This window comes from Meleagris gallopavo, chromosome Z (genome assembly GCF_905368555.1).
Source record: "Meleagris gallopavo chromosome Z, MGAL_WU_HG_1.1, whole genome shotgun sequence".
In the NCBI taxonomy this organism is placed as follows: domain Eukaryota; kingdom Metazoa; phylum Chordata; class Aves; order Galliformes; family Phasianidae; genus Meleagris; species Meleagris gallopavo.
This window is the reverse complement of record NC_139435.1, coordinates 4,258,669-4,282,538: the sequence shown is the minus strand read 5'-3', so window position 1 is coordinate 4,282,538 and position 23,870 is coordinate 4,258,669. Positions and strand designations below refer to the sequence as shown.

The window sequence follows — 23,870 nt, the reverse complement described above, 5'->3', positions numbered from 1 at the left end:
TATGTACAAAATCCTTAAAGTTAATGAAGTTTCCTCATCACAGATGAATTTGGCCCCCTCAGGTAAAGCTTTGTAGAGGTTATAGGAACATCTACAAAGAGGTATATGACACAGTCTTAAAGGCAGTCTCTTCCAGATTGCAGAGCAACAGAACAGACAGACAGATGGAGCAATGGGCAGATAGAGTTAGATGAAATTTGCTCCGAGAGAAAGGAAATAAAATAATACAACCACAGCTAAGTTTGGAGTTGTGCAGTTTAGGACGTAGTTTTGAAAACGTATTGCAGAGGTTGGAGACAACTTGCAACTATTACAGCAGAAGTTACCAACTGGATCAGAGAACAAAACATTCTGAAGCACTCTTTGGTTGAGTCTCATACATGGACATCCTCCAAGTCATAGGACACATCTGACCAGCACATACAACCAGCATGTGACTTTTGAAGATGCCTGCACTGTATTTTTTCTGAAAAAAAACAGAGAGCAAAATTAGAACTGTCCACAAGTTTATTTCTCATCAACTGAAAACAGAAAATATGTACCTCCTCTTCAGAAGCTACTTGGGAACTTCAGGGTAAACCATACGTTCAAAGCTTTCACACATAGGCTCATTACCAAATCCAGGTCATCTGGTGCAGAGCTATTACTCAAGAGTAAATCTCAGTGATGAGATCAATGTTATAGCTATTTCTAAAGTGGTTGTTGTGAAAAAAAATTACTGCTCACAGGGGCTGCCATGAAACTAACAAATGGACTTTGTCCTTAGGGAGAACTTGTCCCATATACAAGCAGTTTGGATCAGGCCCATGGAAGTTGCATTTCTGTGGTGACATTTGTCATGAACCAGCAAAGAATTACAGAAATGTAGAAAAAGCTTCATCTTTTTCCTAAAGAAAATTTAGGCCTGGATAACCAAACCATTCTCTATTAACTCACTGGGTGCTCTAATACTCAATAACATTTTTAGATTCATCTTTCCAACCTTAATCTCATTCATAGTTATTTGTAGAAAGATATAATAGAATTGCTTGCTCTTTCTATTTTTAATTATTATTATTATTTTTAATAGTCAGTGATGCCAAACAAATATTTGGAGGCTTTCGAACTCTGTGCCACAGAACACCTCAGAGACAAATCCTTGATACCTTTAGAAACGATCCAGTGGCTTTTTTTTAAAGAATAAGTACCAGACTAACCTTTTCATGTACATTAAGCAATAGTATTGATCTGCATACCTCCAGGCGCAGTATATTGGCAGAAGAGGCTAGGATGAAACACTCCCAGTTGCACAGCAGGGTGTTTGATGGGAGGAGCTCCAGAAAAATATTTGCGATTCCCAATTTTCTTGAAAATCTCATTGATCTACCCAGTGTTCTTCCATGCTGTAAATATTTAAGTGGGGAGTGAACCCAAAACAAAGCACTAGAATAAGTTGTTGAGCCTGGGAATTGGAGAGGTCACTCAGCACAGACTGAATAACAGTTTTGAGCCCTAGTGTTTTGAAGTTGGTCTGAATGTTCAAAATCTGAAGTCAAAGTACACTTTGAAATTTCCAGGTGTCCACTGCAATATCTTTCCTGTGGATGGAAACATCTTCCCTAGTCAATTTTTGAAACAGATTGTCTTATCTGGAAATAAGAGATGGAAAAAAAAAAAAAAAAAAAAAAAAACAGCTGTAATTGAGCGATCTTATCTTTAGATCCTGTACCCTTCCAGCCTTTCCCCCTGAAAATATAAAAATTGCAAGAGGTCAAAAGGTAACACACAGACATTTATGGGTATGAGAGCATGTGGTTGCATGCGTGTCAAAGAGAAAGATGGGGAGAGGATTCCTGCCCAGAAGTATGATTAAAACCAAAGAAGGTTGATAAAGGATCTAATGTAGTAGAATTTATTAAAAAAAGAGAGTTATTGTATCTTCTGAACTGATCAAGGTGATAAAGTAACTGATCACAGAGAGGAACTGCTGGAATTGCACCCAGTTCTACTATATGAGTAAACAGAGTCCTGTGGATCATTCAAGAGGCTATAAATTTAAGCTTAGTATTTCAGGTCTATATCTAAAGAGTGACAGAACCTCATATCTCCTGATTTATCCAGAAAGAATGCATCATCTTTTTGTACCAATCTAATCAGGAACACTTTTGCCATGTCCATTTTTCTTTTTAAGTCAAAAAAGGCACAGAAGAGATTTAGTCTTTTTCTTTCTTTCTTTCTTTCTTTTTTCCTTTTTTTTTTTTTTTTTTTTTCCTTCATGGATATTGGGAAAATAAAACCAACCTTGACTTCGCTAAGCGTCCGACATAGGCACCCTGACTATACCACACAGTTCGCAAAACGGCAATTCATTTCAACTCCGTGCTTTAAGTACCATCTAGTGGTTAGAAACATATTTGCAGTTCTGCCGGAGGATTTTTTTGGATTCAGATTTCGGCATCTTTTAGACACAAAGCAATCTCATCGTTTTCTAAAATAAAGAAAAAGAAACACATTTCCTCTTATTAATCTCCATTTATTTTAAAGAGGAAATATTGATGTCTTTTCCACTGTTTTGTTTCAGCTTTATCAAGAAAACTGCAATGTTTAGCAATTAGAAAAAAAAGGGCTCAAGAGAAAAATGTATCTGCATCTCTTTTTTTTTTTTTCTTTCTTATTTTGAGGATGAAAATCAATCTAAATGCATGATCCTTCTTTTACTTATATTTTTCAAAATAACTGATTTTTTCATTAAGCACTGAACACATAACTCTCTGAATACACATTTGAGAATTGGCCTTCAATTTGATCCATTTATTACTTTTTGAAAGTATTGCTCCATCTATCTGCCTGTCTTAAATTAATATCTCTCTTTGTGTGTTCCCCTTTCCATATTGTCTGCCATCTGTTACGTGATCACTGAGAGATAATGCTTGTTGATTACTTATCTTGCTTTCTATTTCAGTGGACATTGTTCAAGAGCATCCTCAGCGTTCCTCTTCTGGTATTAAGTTACACCACAGCCAGGTAGTGGTGACCCCCTCCTTACCACCAATTCTATGTGATTCTTCTCTAGAACAAGGCTCTGGCTGTTAGTTATGTAAGACTCTGCTTGTCACATTCAAATAATCGTTTGGGAGAAATTAGATTTAGTGTAGACATTTTAGATAGAATAAATGAAAACATGCCGAAGGCACCTGCCTTCTCCACGGCTTACAAAAGGAGTTTACAGATGCAAGCTGAGTGACCAACATTCAATTCCTCTCTACCACACCAAGATCCTCCAGGCTATGCATGATGTGTGGGGCATGGGTGAGCATGAAACATGCTGCAAAAGATCTGGCCTCTCCTTGACCAACAGTCCAGGCAGGGCATGTTGAAATGAGACAGTTTGGAGAGAGTCCTTGTGTGCCTAGACACCCCTGACATATGGGGGAAAGTGGACAGAGCAGATCATGGTGCATGAGGATGATGATGTTAACACAACAGTGGGCAACAAGACAGATGAAATAACAACCTAGATGGCATTTGCAGCACTAACTGCCTCCGTGCCAGCTATAATAAATACTCACCTTAGCATCAACATCCCTAGGTGTCTAAACTCATGTTTCCCTTGTGTACACCATCCCGCTCAATGTTTTAGCCAGCTAAAATTTGGCAAGACAAATTCCACCTCAGAAGGTTACTAATTTCACCTTGTAAGTCTAACTGGCAAGCGATGTGAGAAAAATAAAGACAATAAAACATTTATCATTCTCAAAACTGCCTCAACACGGGTTATTACCCTCTCGGAGTTTGTCCCCACAAACATTCAATTTGGCGTTTGTCACAAGTGATGGAGCAGGATCCCATAAAGAAGGTACCGCCACTGATGGAAAATGTTTCTGTCCCTGGTTCTTGGTCCCTGAAGCTCATTCCCTCCCCCCTGCACTGGAGATTTCCAGCTGTAGTGGCCACAGTCTGACTCTGGAGACACCAAGAATGTGTGCATAGGAGAAATTCTTATATGACAGCTAAAAAAAAGTCAATTAAGTTTCAATTGGGAAAAGCAAGAATCATTTAACTACTTCCAATTTGACAAAATTTAGATTACCTCTTTTCCTGTTAGAATACTGCTCATGCTGCCTGGATCATATATCATCAATTGCTGCCTAATGTTCAGCTGCGAAGTTTCATCCAAGAAATTCTGCTGCAGACATTTTGACACAAGCACAAGATTTATTGCTGGGCAGCTAGTGGATTTGAAGTCTGTGATGATAGATATTCTTTTTTTTTTTTTTTTCAAATGAGTATAATGACACTGAAAGGAACAGGATTAACCTTAAAGTCTCTGAAATCTTTTCCTGCTATGGGTCGTGGGCGTACACACATGCAGATTTTGAGGAATCCCCATCAGCAGAAGCATCACACGTGGAGCAAGAAAAATATGTTTCTGTTTTAAAAAGCAAACACATTTTGCCTTCAGGATTGGGGGGCATGTGAGAGTGATGACACCCAGGATTTGAGATAACCATGTGAGGAGATCCTATCCTGTTCGTAGGCTGGAAGATACTGCACATGTGGGCACTAAAGCACATTTCTGTTAGGTTACCCAGAGCGAATAGTTTATTACGTATCATTACCTCCGAACAACAGATAATCAATTTGGATGTGTCCTTATTTACCTGGACAAACACTGGAAGGCTTTGCAATTTAATGGCCTAACTGTTTGTTAGAACAAATAGACCTATTCAATTCTGAGATCACAGTCAATCTGACGGTTTATAGCTGGTTGGTTTCTGCTTTCGAACTGTGAAACGCTGATTTGTTTTCAAGGTGTAAAATTAGCGGTAACATTTTCACTTGCTAACGGATAAGTCTCTTATTGAAACATATGACTGCACTTGCTGCAGAGTGAAAATAGCCCTGCTCAAAAATCCGGCACAAAGCCTGTGGCCCGCTTGAATTTCACATAAGCCCTGATGTGATGCCAGGTGTGAACTGGCCCAGACACTGTCTGCACAAGAGTACATTTCAGCTATTAATTTACAGGTTGAAGCAGGGGTGTTTTGATTCATTATTAAGTCGTACTATTTGTATACACTGTAGAACAGCAGTGAGGTGCTTGAATTGAACATGGGCATTTAAAACCATAATTCTTCATTTCACCTCTGAAATGATTAGCCTTGTTTAATCATTCCAACATTGAAAATGGGTGTCAAATGATGTCCTCTTCGTTTATGTATTTCACCTTGTAATCATACTGGTGTAAATAAGTGCGAGGTTAAAAGATAAAAGGAAATCTGGTCCCAAATGCCTGCCTCTAGATGTGAGAAGTTGAAGGAGACAGAACAATATATAAAGACAGGAAAAGCTATAAGAGCAGAAAACACATTCTACCGTGCTAATGATTTGATTTTGTTGCTGTTGTTCTTTTGTTGTGTAACCAAAAGTAAATCCTCAGAAGCCGACAGCCGAGGTAAATTTTGGTAATATTAACATGGACTTCAGTGAGAGATTTGAAGATGGAGAAAAAAAGACTGGCAAATGGGAGAGGCTGTAAAAGCAGCAGCTCCACTGGAAAGCATCAAGCCTGTAAATCTGCTTTTCGGACAGTGTGGGATGAGTTGCTGTTTCCAGCTCAAACACCATCTTGTCCAGAAATATATCAGCACTAATCTGCTTGGAAAACTTGCTGAGTTTGGTCTTCTAAAGAAGAAATGTATTAGGATACACAGATGCGCATATGCGGAGTGCATGTTAGAAGGTGATACTCCAGCACATACAGTGGTGTTATATGTGGCATGTGAATCTTCTAGCACTTCCCATTCAGAGGATAGATATATCCACTTATCTAGTTTATATTCATATAACTTCATTTTCTATTGCTTTTCTTTAACTTCAATAAATTTTCCTCTTTCCAGGGATTTGCTCCCATGAGGAATGGCAATTACACAGTAATGGTATTATTTCCCTATTCCTTTCGCTTCCTTTCATTTAAAAATCTGTTTTCTTTAAATCCTTCCTTATAGAATAGGTTCCCTTCTTCAGCCTTTCTGATCTGTACCTGCATTTTGGAATATTCTATGTTTTCTGATTATTAATGTCTCAAAGCTTCCGTCAGAAGTTACTTGTCTTTCTTATGGTTGCAATAGACACCTGCAACTTCTGGAAAGTCCAGGTCATTGCCCAATCTTGGTAATAAAACTGAGAAACTTCTGGGTTAAAATGTCTCCAAAGCTTATAGATGATAGCACAGTACTTCAAAGGTGATCCTCTCAGCAGCTTTGAAGAAAAGAAGCAAAAAGCCAGGTACAGCGTGCTTTGACAAAGTCCATGTACAGTGTGATCACCTTACCCTCGTCCACACAAAGATGGATTCTTCGTTCAATAAATATTCCCAATCGAGTCGTATGGAATTTAAATGTTTAATGAACCAGGTGTTACCTAAAAGGTACGATTCACCAATCTGCAGAGAGCGGATGCCTTATTAGAGACCTGACAAGCATCTCAAGAAAGTGAAAAGCAAAACTGCAAAGAACATGGAGAGCACAGCTGCATCAGCAGCTCTAACTCAGACAGAGGCATCAATGAAATGAGGAGTGTCTTATTACCAAATAATAACAAGTGTCTTATTATTGAGTTATACCTAGTCGTACCATTAAGACCTCTGTTTAAAGGGTCCACCCACAGATGGTGGATGCACACTTTGATTTCCCCATCATGAAGCTTCAAAGAACCCTGAATAAATGGTATTTTGCTTACAGTTTAGAAGTTATCATATTTGCCAATCTTTAATTTTCAATTCAAGGTTTTCATCAGACTGAAGAAAAAAGAAATCTCACTTCTCCCTCTTAGAACCATTATCACTAATATTATCATTGTGAATACCAGTTGCAGATGTAAGATCTTTGGCTCCTTTTACTAAGACTTCTTGTCTCAGAATATCTGCAAGTGCCATAAAAAGGCCTTTATTGAAGGTCCTGAATAAACTTCCAGAAATATTTTTGGGCCAGGGTGCTTGAGGATTTATTTAGTTATTGCCATGGATTCATCTTTAAATTAACTATGCCTTTGTGGTACAAAAATCCTCCTTTTTCATTAGTGACATAGCTTAATTGCTTCACAATCAGGGGAAAAAAAAATTAGAAAGAACAAGAAAGAGAGAGAAAAAAAAAAAAAAAAAAAAAAGAGTAGCAAATACCTGCCTGATTTAACCACATTAAGCAGCATGGTGCAGAATATAACTTAACAGTCCAGTGAACTGTCAGCGGCAGAAGTAATTGGAAATTGGTGGGATAGTTCTTCTTGTGATGGGGATGGGAGTTTTTCATGCCTATTTTTAATAGGCAAATAGCTCTCAGGGCAGCTTCATATTCTTTCATTAATTTGTAAAGATCCTTTATAATGTAGAAAAGTTAAGATAGGAAAAAAAAATTCCAATTACATGTTTAATGACTTGGCATTTGTGGTAATGCTATCTAGCACTAATTCACCTGTTAGAAAACAGTCTATCTTTTAGCCCCTGGGGTTAATAGAGTGCAAAAGCCTAGTCTTATCAGAGGGTGGGAGAAAAGTGATTAATTTTTTCCTACAAATAAGAAGGGAAAGCAAGAATGACAAAATTGATTATGAGTTTTTAACTTGCTTTTTGAGCTTTGACTATGGCTAAATATCTTTTTAAAGAAAGTAACAAACTTTCAGCTGCTGGTGTATGCCTAACCTTCCTCTTTTCAGGGAGACCTGGGGGACTTCAGTCCATCTGTACCCAACATAAGCACCCACTGCTTTGAGCCATATATCCATACTGTGTCTGCAGCCATGATGCTGTATAACCTGGGCTTGAGATCAAGCCCAGCCATGCCTTTCTATGGAAATGGAATTTGTAAGAGAAAATGTAGCCTGACCAGTCAGTAGGTGGATGGATGGGTTTATCCTGTCCTTAGTTGCCTGCTCATAACTACACTGAAATAGCAGAAGAGCAGAAGCTTAAATGTAAGTGCAAAAATTCTTCCACAACAGCAAAGAAATACAATTTAGGCTAACATTCTTATTCACACATGTCTGTCCTTATCAGTCATGGTTGGATTTGCATCTCACTCAGGACAAAAAATTAGCAAAGATATTTATAATGAAATCTTACACTTAAAAACACTTGAATAGCCCATAGTATAAACTGCACATTACAACTGGCTGCCCTGGTACGAATTTCTGCATCCAATGAAAGAAGGAGAGGCATCATTTACTGTGTTTATGCAACACCTTCCATTGCTTAATACCACATTTGTCTGTGTCAAGGCTAAATCAGGATTAGCAACAGAAATATAAAACTATGATAGAATTCGTGCTATTTGGGCTATTCGGTGTAGAACACAGAGATACCAGCAATATTAAAAACAAAACAAATAAAAAAATCAAAAACAAAACAACAATAACAACACTAAACATGATTGTCATCAGTCCAATCTCTAAAACTAGGAGTTTCACATTAAAGATAAGTAGTGTCTAATGGCTGGAAAACAAGCCTAGAAATTAAGGCTTATCTCCTCTGTTCCTAAAACAGCTCCTAGTTCATCTGTCAGACACTAATGGAGGCTGAATACTGAGCATCCAGTATACTGAAATCCTGTGATTCCATCCAAAATTCTGTAAACTTGGGTTTCCTGAGCAATCAGCCCACGGAATTTGTTACTAACTCCTGTGGGGTCAATAATGGTTTTGTCATTAAGTTCAGATGGGAAAAAACATTGAATTTTATAATCCCTGTATCTTCCATCTGCGGCACGGAAGCAACAGGATGGAAGCTCACCCTGGAAGCCCTGGGTGGGACTGGTGCTGAGAAAATTAACATTTGCAAAGTCCCATATAGACATCTTTTTGTTACAGAGAAAACACATGAATCTCAATCTAAGGGTAAGATTCGCTTAATTTAAAATTCTTATAAAAGCAATTTTTAAAACAAGTAGGCCATCTAGGCTACCTTTTCAATTTTCGGAACTAAAAAAAAAAATGGTTTTGGAAATAGTGGTGCATCTTAGACTCACAAAATTATTGAAGGTAAATGTGATTATATTGATCTTAAATGTTACTGTCTCCTTCCACTGACTCTAAAACAAGGTGAGCCTAAAGTAGATGAGATAAAATGATGTACCGTGCTCTAGCAATCTAATTTAAAAGAAATGAACAATCTTTTGTTGATGACCTAAAGTTTTATTTGGATTCAGATGCTATGGAAATGAATGCCTCTATTAGTGGGTGGATGAGTGGAAGGACAGATAAGTTAAAATTTGCCATTGTACAAGCACAATTAAATTCATTTTATTTGTTTTAAGAGTTGTTATTATAGCTGTTTCTTGTTTTGGGCAATATTAAAAGAGCTGAAGTTGATGTTCTGCTACTTTTGGGAAATAAGAGGTGCAAGTTAAAATATGAACCCACTTTTACAAAAGAGTCAAACTTGTTTTCCCTAAGTTATTTGAAAGTAATATGCCTTCATTCTCATGGCAAGAAACATTTCCTTTAGTGCAGCTGACGAGGTTTTCAAGGTGTTTCTGCACATCATGTAGGGAAAGCAAATTGTCATCAAAATTGAAAATTCAGAATATGTTGGGTTTTTTTTCCCCTGAAGGTCTTTAGGGCTCTTGAAATGCTAAATAGAAAACTGAGCTCAATGCATATGGAGGAGATTTTCATATTTTAAAAGACAGACAGTGTCAGCCGGCAGACACAGCAACTCCAAGAATCTTCAAAAAGGTAGAAGCAGAAAAGTTTACTGCTTGTTCGGTGGACATGTTATTTTAGCCTGTGTTCTGCAGATTGAGAGGCAGATTGCCTAGGGTCAGAGGGTGACCCTGCCCTGCAGCATGAGCATTATTCCTTTTTTTTTTTTTAAGTGCAAATTTACATTTGTCTGCAACCTGCCTCCTTAATGATGGATCAGCCTTTTGTGAAGGTATAAGCTCTGATTGATGGGGCACAGGGATAGGAGAGGAGAATGGAGAAAACAAGTTTATAAATTTGACATAAGATTTGAATCGCAGCAGGAACTCTGCCAGTCTCCTTATGCATAAAATTGGACTGGCTGGAGATATGTACCGCATGTGTGATGTTTCAGCACTTATTGCTTTCATTATATCTTTACTTATTCAGTTAACAGACTACTGAATTTGCAAAATCTAGCAGCCTGGACTTTTTTTAAAACAACTTTTGCAATATAAGAGGAGGATGGGGGACTGGGAAAAAAAAAAAAATACATGGAAGATCATCATCTGGCATAATACAATATCATTTACTATCAGGGGATACGCTGCTTTTCTCTAGCTGATGACCAGACTCAGTAGTTTTGTTCTGCTTTAGCATTAATTAATTTATTTGTTTATCTTCACTCACGTTTCATGTTTCCTCTTATTATTATTCCTTTCCCTTCTTTGTTTGGAAAATTATATGGCTTATTGATTAAACAGCATTTGAAAATAAAAATCAATGGGCCAAACTCTAACCCTAGCCCTACTGCAACTTTATTGAGTTCAAGTTATACAGGGATGAATGAGTTTAGAGAACCTACAAAGAGGGTTACTGCAGAGGCTGATTCCTTAACAAAAGGGAAGTCTACAGCTTTGTTGTCATTTCAATGGAAATTATACATTGTAAGAAGTCTAGTGCTTTCAGCTTCAACTAAAATAATGAAACCTGAGGGTTCTGACCACAAAAAAAAAGAAATAATATGTGATTTTTAATGGATTAAAATCTAATATTATCAGGAAGGTACTTAACAATACTGTTTTTCATCTCTACCCATACCTTGGAGTACTCTGATTCCTATGGCCAAGCAAGCAGAATGGTATCATCTCTACCATATTTACATCAATAATAATAGAAAAAAAGGGTAATGGGCAGGTTCCATAAGCAAAGGGATACTGTGAGGTTTTGGCTCCTGAAAATTGCAGAAATGCAGCTCTGGATTGGGCACAGTGAAAACAGACTCTATGGATGGGAAGAAAAAAAGAAGTTTCTAAACTAGGAGATTTCTGGTACAACATTCTCATGAGCTTAGTGGAGCTTTGCTTGTAAAATGGGACTTGAAGTGACAGATTTGAACAGTTAAGGTTGGCAGTAGAAAATGACAGGACTGAACTCGCGAAGAGATGCTTGCAAGTCTCACGTTTTTCTAAGCACAAGGAATGATGCTGCTGTTCTTGGACAGAAAGCTGGGAAAACAAGATTTGGAACAGTAAAGTTGTTCAGTGGCAATGTCACTGAACAGGGCCAGCACAATTTTTTGTGATTGAGGGCTTAGCTCTGTAACAGTGAAGCACGGCAAAAGTGCAGAAGGGTAGACGACTTTTTTCTCAAAGAACTCTGGCCTAAATCTAATAGTCTTAAATTGTGGAATGATGTATAATCATCTGGAAAGATTATTTTATTTATTTATTTATTTATTTTTTAAGTAGAACATCATTTCATAAACGTAATTGATTGGTGCTCTAAGTTTTCAAAGAGCTTTATGTATGGCGTTGTGCTATGTAGATGACAATCCATAGAACCACATTTGTAAGAGCCTCAGCTCTCTATAGAAGTATATATAAGCTACTGGCCAGACACCACTGTCTGTTATAATTTGGACAGCTGCTCTCAGATCTACATGTTCTAGATCAAATGTTCCCTGAGTACATTACAGGCACAGTTTTATTCCAAGGCTATAATTGTGAGAAGAGTAAGTTTTTGGTCCAAAATGACACTTCTAAGTTCGAATTTAATTCAGAATTTTATGTATATGTATATATATATACATACATATACATGTATATATATATATAAAACACATAACTATGTTTCTGCACAGATACAACTATTCAATATATGAATCACAGACACTTTAATGCATCTATAAATAAATGTAAAGCATATGTTTAAGAAAAAGAAAGATATGCTCTTTTCTTAAACTCCATTCTTACCAGTTTTTAAAGGATAATTGATAACTGTTATGATAGCCACTACGCCACTGAATATTTGAAGACCTGTCCATCATAGTGGTATCTGAATAGCAAAAACTCTCTCACAAACATATTCAGTATGTAAAGCCTTTTTCAGGATATTACTAGAGGGAAAAAGGCTGTTGCCTGTTCAGTTTTGTTCCAGTTCATTAGTGACTGAAAGTCATTACTATCTGACAGATGTATAAAGGTTTATGTACAGCTTTTAGTTGTCTCAGTTTGGTTTATAGTGGACAGATGTCCACATTCAGAAAGGACAAAACAAATAAGACTGAAAACAGATAAATTTAGGAACTCTTATGAAAGTCTTTGCCAAGAATGTGAGACCTGGCTGAAAATCTAAACTGATCACTTGCCATGCTTATCATAGTAGTCCTAGTAGTAGAAGATGGATGGTATATACAGAAGCATGATTTTCTCTCACAGATGGAATGCATTTCTTACTAGGACTGAGAAATGACATATTTATCTATGGCTATTGATAGAATATAGACTGCAAGTGACACTTTTGCTACAAAACAAGAAAATAGGACCATCCCCTCCAAAGAGAATCATGTCAGCAGCAGTGCTCTCTACCGTTCCCCATATTTTCTAGATGCTTCACCTCAGCAAGCCTGAGGGACTTGACAAACTATCAGACTAAGAAACAGAAAAGGGTTGAGTAACATTTTAATGCATTAGCAAAACAATGGAGAATATCACTCTCGTCATTTTACACATTTTGCTACAGCTCTTTCAACAGAAAGAAAGGTGCAGCATCTGTAAGGAACTATATCTAAGTAGGCAGTTTCTTTTACTCTTTTTGTGAAAAACAGAACAGATTTCACTTTGTGTACTTTACTGAAAATTTTGTAAATGTTCCCACACATTGAATTAAACTCAATGATAAACTCAAGATAAAGCACTTGAGTAAATCTCAGGTGCTAAAGGAAGATACATTTGCACAGTGCTGTGGTAGAAAGCCAGGGCCTGTCCGATCACCCAGCAATTGGGCAGGACAGGCTGGGGGCAGCCAGAGCAGCCGTAGGCACCCTCTGTGGTGATGGAAGAAGTCTGAGACATCAGCCCATGTGAGGCACCCTGCAGGCTGCCCTATGGTATTGCTGCATCAGGGACCCTTTTAAAACAGAGTACTGGGCCATAGGCTGAGGAAATAGGTTATCATTAAGAATCATTACCCGCACAGGCCTTGCTTAGATTCACTGCGAGTTCGGAAGTGGCAGGTGCCCTTCCTCTGTTGGCATGAAGATCAGAGTTTGCTTCACAGTGTGGTTACGATATTAACAGCATCCCACTTTCAGATCTTGGTCCCATGTCCCTGTGTTTCTCATTGTGGAGTATACTTGTTTGTACCCTTGAAGAGGAAACCCCAGAAGAATTTGCAGGATAGTTTGTATACGGGTGCACATCAAGTGGGTAACACAAGAATAAATGTGCTATTTTTTGATACTTAGCATTTGGAATAAAATCCTACAATACTTCAGTGGGACACACATATTCAACATAGTTGAACAAAGACCTAAAAATTTCTCTAAAGCGGTGAAATTGATGGTGAGATTACTTGTCTGATAGTGTTAATGAGGTTAATTGAAAATGGATCCAATTTTTCCTGAGATAAAATCATATGGTATGAACATATGAATGTCTGAATACTTTTAGTTTGCATACACACAGACTGATTATTTAGCTTTAAAATTATGAGATTTATGTATCTTTTAAATTTTATAGGTGTTTTTTTGTTTGTTTGTTTTTGTTTTTTTTTATGTTTATGTTTAGTGGGCCTGCATAACCAAGCAGAGCAATAAATTTATTTATTTTTCTCCCGGAAAGCTGAATTTTTATGTAAATAACAGTTCAGGAACTAAACTAACAAGCAAACAGAACACATAAATGATGGGGTAGGTAGGTAGTAAATGACTGGCAGCTGCCAGAGTATTAGCAGTTACAAATGTCATCAAAAAGAGACCAATTTGGATAGAGAAAATTGGATAAAAGATTAATAATAATAATAATAATAACAAGAAAGATATTTAAACATAATAATAATAATAATAAAGTTATTTTAACATAATCTGTACAAAAGAATTTGTTAATTTGAGTTTAAATTACATTTTTCACCCGTAGCATCTATAGTCATTTTGGCAATGCTGTAAAGCAAGGGCTGCAGTTTTAGTGATGCATGGTTCTGGGTTGTATCCTTCTCTAAAGTATTCTGGAGAAGAATTTGAAAAGACCTCCCGCTCACAGCATCTGAGTAAAAAACAAACAGTGTTAAGGTGAAATGGTCTAATGGCCTTTTATATTTATTATTTATTATTTTTTATTTTTTAAAGAGGTATTCTTCCCTTCTTTGGCCTCTTCCGTCCCCACAGTAACTAGTTGAGAGAGAACTAGTTGATAACATATCCTTCTGTAGCTTCAAGTTATTGGTTCTTGATGTGAAAATGGAGTACAGTTCCAAGCATCAAACATCATGTTTTTGTTGTACAAGCAGCCCATACTTGCAGAGTTCACATGTCCTGATGCCTTCTCAGTACCAGTGCTTCCATACGTCACTCACTACAGTGAGCTACATCAAAACAGCACTTTATATGCAGCATTCTTCAGCTCCTGTGGCAGATCATAAAACAACAATCTTTTCTGCTCTGCCTAGTCAGACAGAATTGGCATATGACAGTAATGTCGTGTACATTTTTGTCACTTAAAACGCCTGCAACCTTCACAAACCCTCAAAATACTAAACACTGTTTAAAGTCATATGATTGTTTAAAGTTAAGTTGTATAAGATTTTTTTTTTCTTGTCTCTAAGGCCCAGACAGAATCATTCTGCACTATTTTTTCTTTTGTTTTGGTGACAGGTGATGATTAGTGATCAACTACTGATTCTAACAGCTTTAGAAAATATGTAACAAAGTGAAGAATACTGTCAAATTAAGTGCCAATTAATGCTAAGATCATTGCAAGGAGTTCAGTCATCAGTTTCTGCATGCTGCCCTGTACCGTTCTGATGTTTTAGGGCAGAAGACGACTGCTATCTTTGCTTGGCCTTCTTCAAAGGTGTCAGTGAGCTGAATGACTGACAGTACAACTAAACAGTGTGGCAGCCCCTAGCAAAACACAGGTGTCCTGTGTAGATCATCCCTTCCTTGTCAAAAAGCAGCATGAATGGGGTCACAGAAGGGTTTAGAGTTACAGTGGGAATTTGCTATGACTGTCCTGATTGTGCTGCAGTCTGGAGAATCACAGCCTGAGGAGAAAGAAGGGGGAAATCCAATGCTGCTAGGGGCTCCTGCTGGAAAAGTGCACTGGATACCCTCAGTCACATTGCTTCAGAAGTGGAACAGGGACAGCCATCTCGCAGCCACATGCTGCCTGCTACCAGCCATCTTGCTACGCCTCCTATGGAAGCGGCCATCTTGCGTGCCGTACGCATGGAGGCAGCCATCTTGGGACCGCCTCCAAGTCAGCTCCAGGTTGGCAGCCATTTTGGTATAGGGTAGGGTAGATGTGTACCCGTTCTTTCCTCCCTTAAGCAAAATGGCCGCGCCGGCGCATGCGCGAAAGCGGGGGGCCCAAGCGGCGGGCCCGTGATCTACCCCGCGGGCTGTTGAGGTGCGGGGTGTAGGTGCCGTTGGGCTCGCGGTCATTATGGGCGAGACTGAGAAGCTGTATTATGTGTATAGCTGCGACCTGGATATGAACGTGCAACTGAAGATGTGAGTGAGAGGGGCGGGGGCTTCAGCGCTGCCCTGCTCCGCTCGGGACGGCCGGGGATGTGCGGGGCGGCCGCGATGGGGTGCGGGAAGGAGCCCGGTCCCCCCGGCTCGGAGGAGGCTGGGCCGCCCGCTGTCTGGGATGGGGGTCACTGCGACGCCGCGCCTGGAGCTCCGCGGGGTCCCGGAGCAGCACCGCGACGTATCAGGGCTGGGGCCTGCTGCAGACTGCTCTGATCGCTGACATATCCGTGGCCTTAGTTGCTGTAAGGCACAGGTTAATTCAGTTCAGCCCTAATGTCTTGTATGACCATTCAGCCGCTGGTGGCATCGCTCTCCTTAGCGTTAAGGGATGGAGAGAAGCTGAAAGGCACTTCTTCCCACTATGAGGAAAGCATATAATATGTACTAAGGTACATAAATGTGTTTTGGGGAAGGTCAGGCACTTTGCTCAGCCTCACATTTGGACACGCTGATGCATTTGCTCGTTCATATCTTTTAAAGTCTTTTTCTTTTCCCCTCACATCACAGCAGTGGGCAGTATAAATTCATGTGGGACAGATGTGACTTGTCCTATAATTTATAGCTAATGTAGCTGCATTGAGGTATGTTCCACTTTTTTTGAAAAGTAACTCAGAGAAACCTGATATTGGGCTTATTTAAATTTCATTTGAATAGCGAATAGCAACTGAATTCAGCTACATACCTGACTTCATTACTAACTGATACTGTCTAACAAGAATTTAAGTTTTTTTTTTAAAAAGTTTGCATTCTGTTAGAACCTACTGTGCTTGTTTCTTGCAAGAAACTTCTTCATCTACTCTTTTTTTCTATTTCTGAAAGATTCTTGTTTGTTAAAAGGTACTTCACTCCTGTCTGCGCAAATGCTGCAGTTCCTTTTTTGTTTTTATCTGCATCCACAGTCAGATATTTCATATTGCAGTATCACAGAATCACTGAGGTTGGAAAAGTCCTTAGATATGTGAAGATTTGTCTTTCATCACTATATTTGAATATTTTGATTTTTGGCATCCAAAGCCAATCATATGCTTCACATTTCACACAGTTTTAAAATAAGATTCCTCGTCCTTTTTTCTTTATTTCCTTTTTCATGCAAATGTATACTAATGTTTTAATGTTTATAGTATTGTAGTGAATTGTGTATTTTTTTCAAAAGCAGAGTTTCTTTTGGTTATTTGGATTTCACTGCTTACTAGTTATTCGAAACAGAGGTATCCATGTTGCCTAAATATGAGCAATGGAAATTGAATTTTCAATGTGGATTAAAAACAAACAAACAACTTTTGCTTTTTTTTCTTTCTCTGTTCTTGTTTTTTTGCAGAGGAAGTCTGGAAGGGAAAAGAGAACAGAAGAGTTACAAAGCTCTCTTGGAAGACCCAATGCTGAAGTTCTCAGGACTATATCAAGAGACTTGCTCTGACTTGTATGTAACTTGTCAGGTGTTTGCAGAAGGGAAGCCTCTTGCTCTTCCAGTTAGAACTTCCTACAAAGCTTTTAGCACTAGATGGAAGTAAGTCACTGCCTTTTATTCCATTTATCTGTTAGTTATTGAGGCTTCTAGTTAAAGAAGTAATTTTACATATCTTTTGTTTGCATTAAAAACAGAATATCCTAAATCTTTTCTGTTGTTTCCTTCAAGTATCTTACATTTCTGTGAGTATAATTAAATATTACAAAATTGATTTTTCTGTGTAAAGAGTAAGTAATAATACAATTATTTGTGTTTCTGGACATGGCTCATAATTATGTAAGTTTTGCAGCCTGAAATAGCACACTTTTTTGCTGTGTACTGGACAAAGATTTTTTTCCTTTGCTGGCCTTTTAATTGTACATGCATGGAATGACTCAAAACAACACTTAAACGTTTGAATAATTAAAGCCCATAGGCAGATAGTTAATGTGCCCTTCAAAGTGCATAATTTAAGGAGAACTTAGATTCTGTAAACTACTGTAGGGTGACTTGAATTCTGAGGTTTCATGACTAATATGAAGTATGTCCTTGCAGCTGGAATGAGTGGCTGAAACTGCCTGTGAAGTATCCAGACCTGCCTCGCAATGCTCAGGTGGCTCTAACCATCTGGGATGTGTATGGACCTGGTAAAGCAGTTCCTGTGGGAGGAACAACAGTCTCGCTCTTTGGGAAATATGGGTATACTGCTTTTTCTTTCATGATACAAACTTGAAGCTCACTTGTGAATAGTAAGGTGCAATAGGAAGTGCATAGAGAAAATCAAAACACAGGTATTTTATTTTATTTTATTTCATTTTATTTTTTACACGTAAGCATACATTTTGACGTAGCAAATGCTGAAATAACTTTCTTCTCTACTTTTGTAATGCATGAATTCCGGTACCAACTACTTAATTTCTTTAAGTTAACTTGCAGTTGGACCCCTAACAGAGCGTTATTCATAAGGAATGAAGTGTAGTTCAAGAAACAAGGAATCTTCGAGATTAGTAATCTATGTGATCCAGTAGAGAGTGAGATCAGTAAATTACAGTAGATAACAGGGAGCTGGGAAGAATTACAAGTTAACTGGAAGGTGACAATGCATGAAATGGATCTTAACCAAGTACAAAGGAGACTGAAAAAAAGAACAAGGATACAATTTAAGTATGAGGTGCTGATACTCTGTCTGAACAGAGAGCACCTACAGAGGAACAGTTCTACACGAGTTGAAATATTAAAAAAAAAAAAACATGAATATATAAACAGTCTCCAAGTATACATGTCAGGGACAATATTGTATCCTGCTGCTTTTTTGCAATGTATTCCAAAACTATTTTTCTGCTCTTTTGAGTGTGTCCGGTTCTATACAACTAATTTCAGATAAGTTTCTCACAATTGAGAGTCTGGGGGAGTAGATATTGAATATCTAGCAAATGGGTGTGGTGGAGTGAAGTAAGTAAAAGTGGGGCTGAAGAAAAGACCATGAGAATACTTTTCTAGTATGTAGGCAGTGTTTGAAAATGGAGAAAACAGCTTTGCTAGTGAATATGAAGTAATAAGGCTAAGCTGAACCAGGCCAGGTTTAGTTTAGCTTTAGGAAATTTGTCCTAGTGATAATGAATGTGGAAAACGTCTGTAAAGAGAGGTTAATTTTCTTTCATTAAAGATCTTGCTTTGACAAAAGGATTGATTTATCTTAGAGTAGAAAATTGTATTGGACAAAATTTGCCTTTATTTCCAGTATTCTGGGGAAGAGTTCAGACAGAAATAACTATTTCAGAATTTTCGATTGGTTTGTAAACTGGTAATCTAGTAGCAGGGTAGTAGTAAACTTTCTGCAAAGCAGTCTGTGATTTTAAGATTAGCTGACTTTTCTGTAGTTAGCGTCTTTTATTTTTAGTTGTGTGACTTCTAAGTGTTACTTCTAGTTGTATTTGCCTGAAGTTCTTGGTTGGTCCCCACTTATTGGCAGAAATAATGCATTTGATTTCCTGGAGCATTTTTGTAGATGGATGAATGAAAATATGCAAGGGACTCAAGGATATGCAGAAGAGAGGTTTAAGTTTTATTTCAGAGTTCTGCTCACTGCACAGTTTCAACTACCAATTCAATTTCAGGCATAGATGGAGAAAATTGTATGGTGAGAGTTGTGCTTTTTTCCAGCTGAGAAAGCTGCTTTTTATCAGATGACCTTCACATGAAACTTTCACTGTTTTTTAGTTAATTTTTTTGTCAGGAAGATCTAAAGTCAATACTGTAATTTGCAAGTCAAGAGGAATTTTTTCTGCTTCATTACAAATAATAAAAAAGTATGAAGGTCAAGCTCTCTCCTCAGTTCATGTTTGTACCACTCCATTGACTTTGGGAATTATCCATTTTTCTTCCATTTGCCAAGTAAGGTATCTCATATTTGTTTCTTTTAAACCCTGTGTGCCAATAAAAATGAAGGCCAGAGAGGGCATAAGCCTCTAGGCATTTCTGCAGTTATGTTGTGCATAGCTATGTGTGTTTTTAGGTTTGGCAGAAGAAACTTGTTCAGTTTCTTGCAGCTGCTGCTGTGCTTTGATTCCTGATATCTAATTTGCTGAAATAATACTGCATTTTTTCCTTTAGTATGTTTCGTCAAGGAATGCATGATTTGAAAGTCTGGCCCAATGTAGAAGCTGATGGCTCGGAACCCACCAGAACTCCTGGGAGAACCAGCAGCACAGTCTCTGAAGATCAAATGAGCCGCTTGGCAAAGGTAATGGAATATCAACCTTTAAGATGTGCATGGAAAGTTTGCACTATCACTGGAGTGAAATGAAGAGAGGCTTTAATGAAGACAAGCTTTCAGTGGTGTTTTTTCCCATGAAAATTCTCTGCCTTTTAATTGCTTTAATAAATCAGAGAATTTACTCAAAGAAACAAATAAACTCACTTGCCACAAATATATTCTTTGAAATAGGACATAAATACCTATACTGGTATAAGGAACTTGATATATCTGACATACTGTTATAGCAACTTAAAATCCTAATTCTTCATGAAGAGTGAAAATACCAGTGTAATTTGATGATGCTTGAAGCTAAAACTCTTATCTGTTTCAGTCAGAACAACTCCTAAGAGCATCTTGTGAAAGCAAATCAAGTTTCCTTCCTTGTAACCATCCTTTGAAATTTAAGACTGTCTGGTGTAGTGTTCAGAAATGTATGACTTGCCTCTGCATTAGAAAGAGTTTTAGTAGACCTAAAAAAATTAACTAGATTTGCTTTAGCTTTAGATCACACGTAGCTGTCCAAATTAATATTTTCTCCTTCTAGCTTGTTGGCAGACTATATTTTTGCTGTGAAAACTACTTCTGGAATTCAATAAATATTAGTTCTTGAACTGCTTAAGTAGCTGATGACACTCTTCAGATGAGTTTATACTAAGCTTACCAGATATCTCAACTCCTTTTTATTGGCGTACTTTCATCTTCATTTTGGATGCCCGATTTTCATCTTCACCTTTTTTAAAGCTCCATGTGAAAGAAAGGTCTAGTGCCATAAATAAATCTGTTCTTCATGTAGAAATTTATAATAGCAATAAACTAACTTGCATTTACAGTCTATTTTATTAGTCTAGATCACCTTGAATTTATAATGCAAAACTCATTATAAATATTTCCTGAGTTGTAGGAAGTAGGTAGCTATAAATGTTCAATAATGCTTTGAACCACAAGAACCTTGTGATGCAGTGGAACAGCTTTTTGAGGGAGGTTTAGAAGTAAGATACTTGCATAACTAAATAATGATTTTTGTTGAGAGTTCAAACTAATAGCTAGTGTTTCAAATAACATTCTAAAGAAAAGAGACACTGTAGGTTTGTGTTTGAAAAGAGGAAGAGTAGGAGAAGATCTTAAGGTTTTGGTACACACCACAGGTACAAACTTAATTTTTTCTTGAGTTAGTATAATTGCATATTCTTGTTCTGCTTAAATGTATCTGTGCAAAGCTTTCTGCAAGCCTCACCTTTTGTGGTAGTAGAATAAAACCCCTTTAGGGGAAGGACACTCTGTAGACAGGCTGTACAGATCAGGAGTTTTTTTTTATAGTTTATTACATGGATACATGATGTAGGTAGTGGGTCTCTGACAAAGATACAAGTGTAGGTCTTAATTTTCATAGTAGTTTGTTGTGCAGAAGTGACCGTACCATACCAACACGTTTCCTCCTCTTCATTCCTATCTGCTCCCTAGCTCAGGAGACACACAACAGAGTTCTTCAGTCTCCAAAATATGTGTGTCTGTTCTAGCCTGTTCTTTTGGCATCTCGAATTGGAGGGCCTAAAGCCTTTGAAGAGGTTGACAGAATTCTCCTTCCACATCCCAAATGAGAATTCTAATTAATGGCTAGGAAATAGCTTTCAGCATTACTAAGAGCATCTCCTCTTTGGAGATATTAATTCCAAAAAGATTCAGAAACTGTTGTATTCAGTGGTATTTTGTTGTGTTCCTTTATAAAAATATTTTATCCGCAGGTGCTCTCAGAGTGAACAGAGTTTCTGAGTAGTGTCTGCAAAAGCTTTCATTTACACAGCTGTTTCCATAGCAGATTAGATGCTTGTGATGTGCCATTCCTAAATAGTTGTTGTTTTAATATAATCTGTTTCAGTTTTTCCTTTCACTTGCTCATCAGTTGCTGAATGCCAGCTGTTGATGCTGTGTCGGAAAATATATTAAATGTACTTAAGAATAGTAGGACAAATTAAATACAAGATGAGATTGCACAAGCTTTTTTTGTTTTTGATTACTACTTAGGGGTGGTTTTTCGTGTTACCTATTGGAAAGACATATGATTTGTAACTGTCATGGTACTTTTTAACATATGATACCAGATGCCAAATTAGTCCTACAGATAGTAGTAAATAACTTTAGAGAAGAGCTTGGTTAAGGACGTTTCTTGAACTTCTTTTTTCTCTTTCTTGACATCCTTCTGAGTTTTGTATATATGTAGGTGGTATTTGTTATTATAGAAAATTAATCTGTTATATGTGATGGATTATTTTATTCCACATAAACAAAAGGTACTCTAAGTTCTTTTTGATCCAGTAATTTCCTTTATTCCTTCTGCTAGCTGAAATTATCTAATTATGGCAGTGAGATAGATTTAAAGGGATACATCTTATTTAGTAGCAGAAGATTAGTGCTTCTTTCTTCGAAGAGACTCTAATTTTAAACTTTTAAAATTAATCTAAGGGAGAAGTTCTTCAAGTACATATTCATCTACAGGTCTTCAGAGTCTTGTATGCTGGCATAACTCCATAATGTGTTTTGACTTTTTTTTCCCTGTTGAAAGAGAAACGTGGAGATTTGAGACTAATATTTTTCCAGTAAAACATACAGAATTACTTATTTCCCTTATTCTCTAGCACAGTGAAACTAAAAATTGACAGAGCTATTTAAATAACTTATTTGGATCTTTTTAGCCAAGGTTTTGGCAAGTGCTATCATAAAGCTATGTGAGTACTGGATGTGAATATGTGATATTCTGAAGTGCTGGTATAGGGTGATAAAAATAGGGCTACATTGGGTAAGAAGAATACTTTTATTAGTTAAGGAGGAAAAAATGAAGATAGTTCGGAAGTGGTTGAAATGAGGGATGTGTAAGTGTAAGGACAACAACAGTAGTGTTGTTGGGGGTGAGTAGAACTTGTGGACTAGATAGGATGTTTACAAAAGCATTAAATGGTGATATCCGGCCTGCCTCAGAAAATTTGGGTTATAAGAAGTTTGCATGCTGTTGATTCTATTCCAATGGAATATATTATCAAATGTATATGAGTCTAAGGCAGCTATTGTATTAAACTTTGAGTACAGTTCTGGTGCACATTGCCATCAAACTGTTGAGAATCAAGGCTAAACCATTCCAAAGCAGGAAGAATGGACTGAATGAATCACCTCCTGAGAGTTCTCTTCTTACCTGATTTTTTTCTGTGTTTCTATAAGCTTCATTGAGTTTTAAGGAAAGTACATTTAAAAAATTACTGCATTGATGAACAGGGGAGAGCAGTGGATGTCTTGTCTTTAGCGAGTCTTATGATACATTCTTCTGTAACATTATTGCAGTAGAAACTAAATGGACAGAGAGGTGGAAGGAAAGCTGGCAGAAGTGTCAGGAGAAGAAGTTCAACAGTAGCAGCAGGAAGTCCAACTGGATGCCAGCTATCAACAGTGTACTGTAGAAAACTGTACTGGTCCCACTGCTTTTTAACATGTCCTTAATGACGTGGGTGTAATGGCTGAGTGCATCTTCTGCAAATTCAGAGGTAATACAAAACTCCCAAACAGCTGATAGACTGGATGGTTGTGCCACTGTTCAGAGGGGCCTCAACAGACTGGAAAAATAGACCTGTGGTTTCTGTAAAGGAATTTCAGAAAGGCTTTAAAAATGTTTTGCAAGATCTTCTGCCTTTACAAGTGCTGGAATAGGCTCCCCAGGGAGGTGGTTGAGTCACCATCTCTAGATGTGTTTCAAAACCATTTGGATGTGTTGCTCAGGAACATGATTTAGCAGAGGGTTGTTAGTTAGGGTGGTATGGTTAGGTCATGGTTGGACTCGATGATCTTTAAGGTTTTTTCCAACCTGAGTGAATCTGTGATTCTGTACAGCAAAGCTGCACCGCAGCAGTGCCCTGGACTGTATTAGGCAGCAGTGGTAGCAGGTCAAGGGATTGTGGCACTGATGAGATGTATCTAAAGTGCACAGTCCATTTATG

General features: G+C 37.6%; 1 protein-coding gene across 2 annotated transcripts in view; it reads left to right on the top strand.

The window, feature by feature from the left end:
• Positions 1-15,464: 15,464 nt before the first annotated feature.
• PIK3C3 (phosphatidylinositol 3-kinase catalytic subunit type 3) overlaps positions 15,465-23,870 on the top strand; it is a 64,716-nt gene continuing 56,310 nt past the window's right edge. The window contains exons 1-4 of one of the 2 annotated variants that reach the window (XM_085213128.1): positions 15,465-15,664; positions 17,004-17,192; positions 17,688-17,831; positions 19,746-19,875. In XM_085213128.1, coding sequence (XP_085069254.1) covers positions 15,597-15,664; positions 17,004-17,192; positions 17,688-17,831; positions 19,746-19,875 — 531 coding nt within the window. In that variant the 5' untranslated portion in view covers positions 15,465-15,596. The remainder of the gene's footprint in view (positions 15,665-17,003; positions 17,193-17,687; positions 17,832-19,745; positions 19,876-23,870) is intronic. The other variant, XM_085213129.1, reaches the window with a different exon arrangement.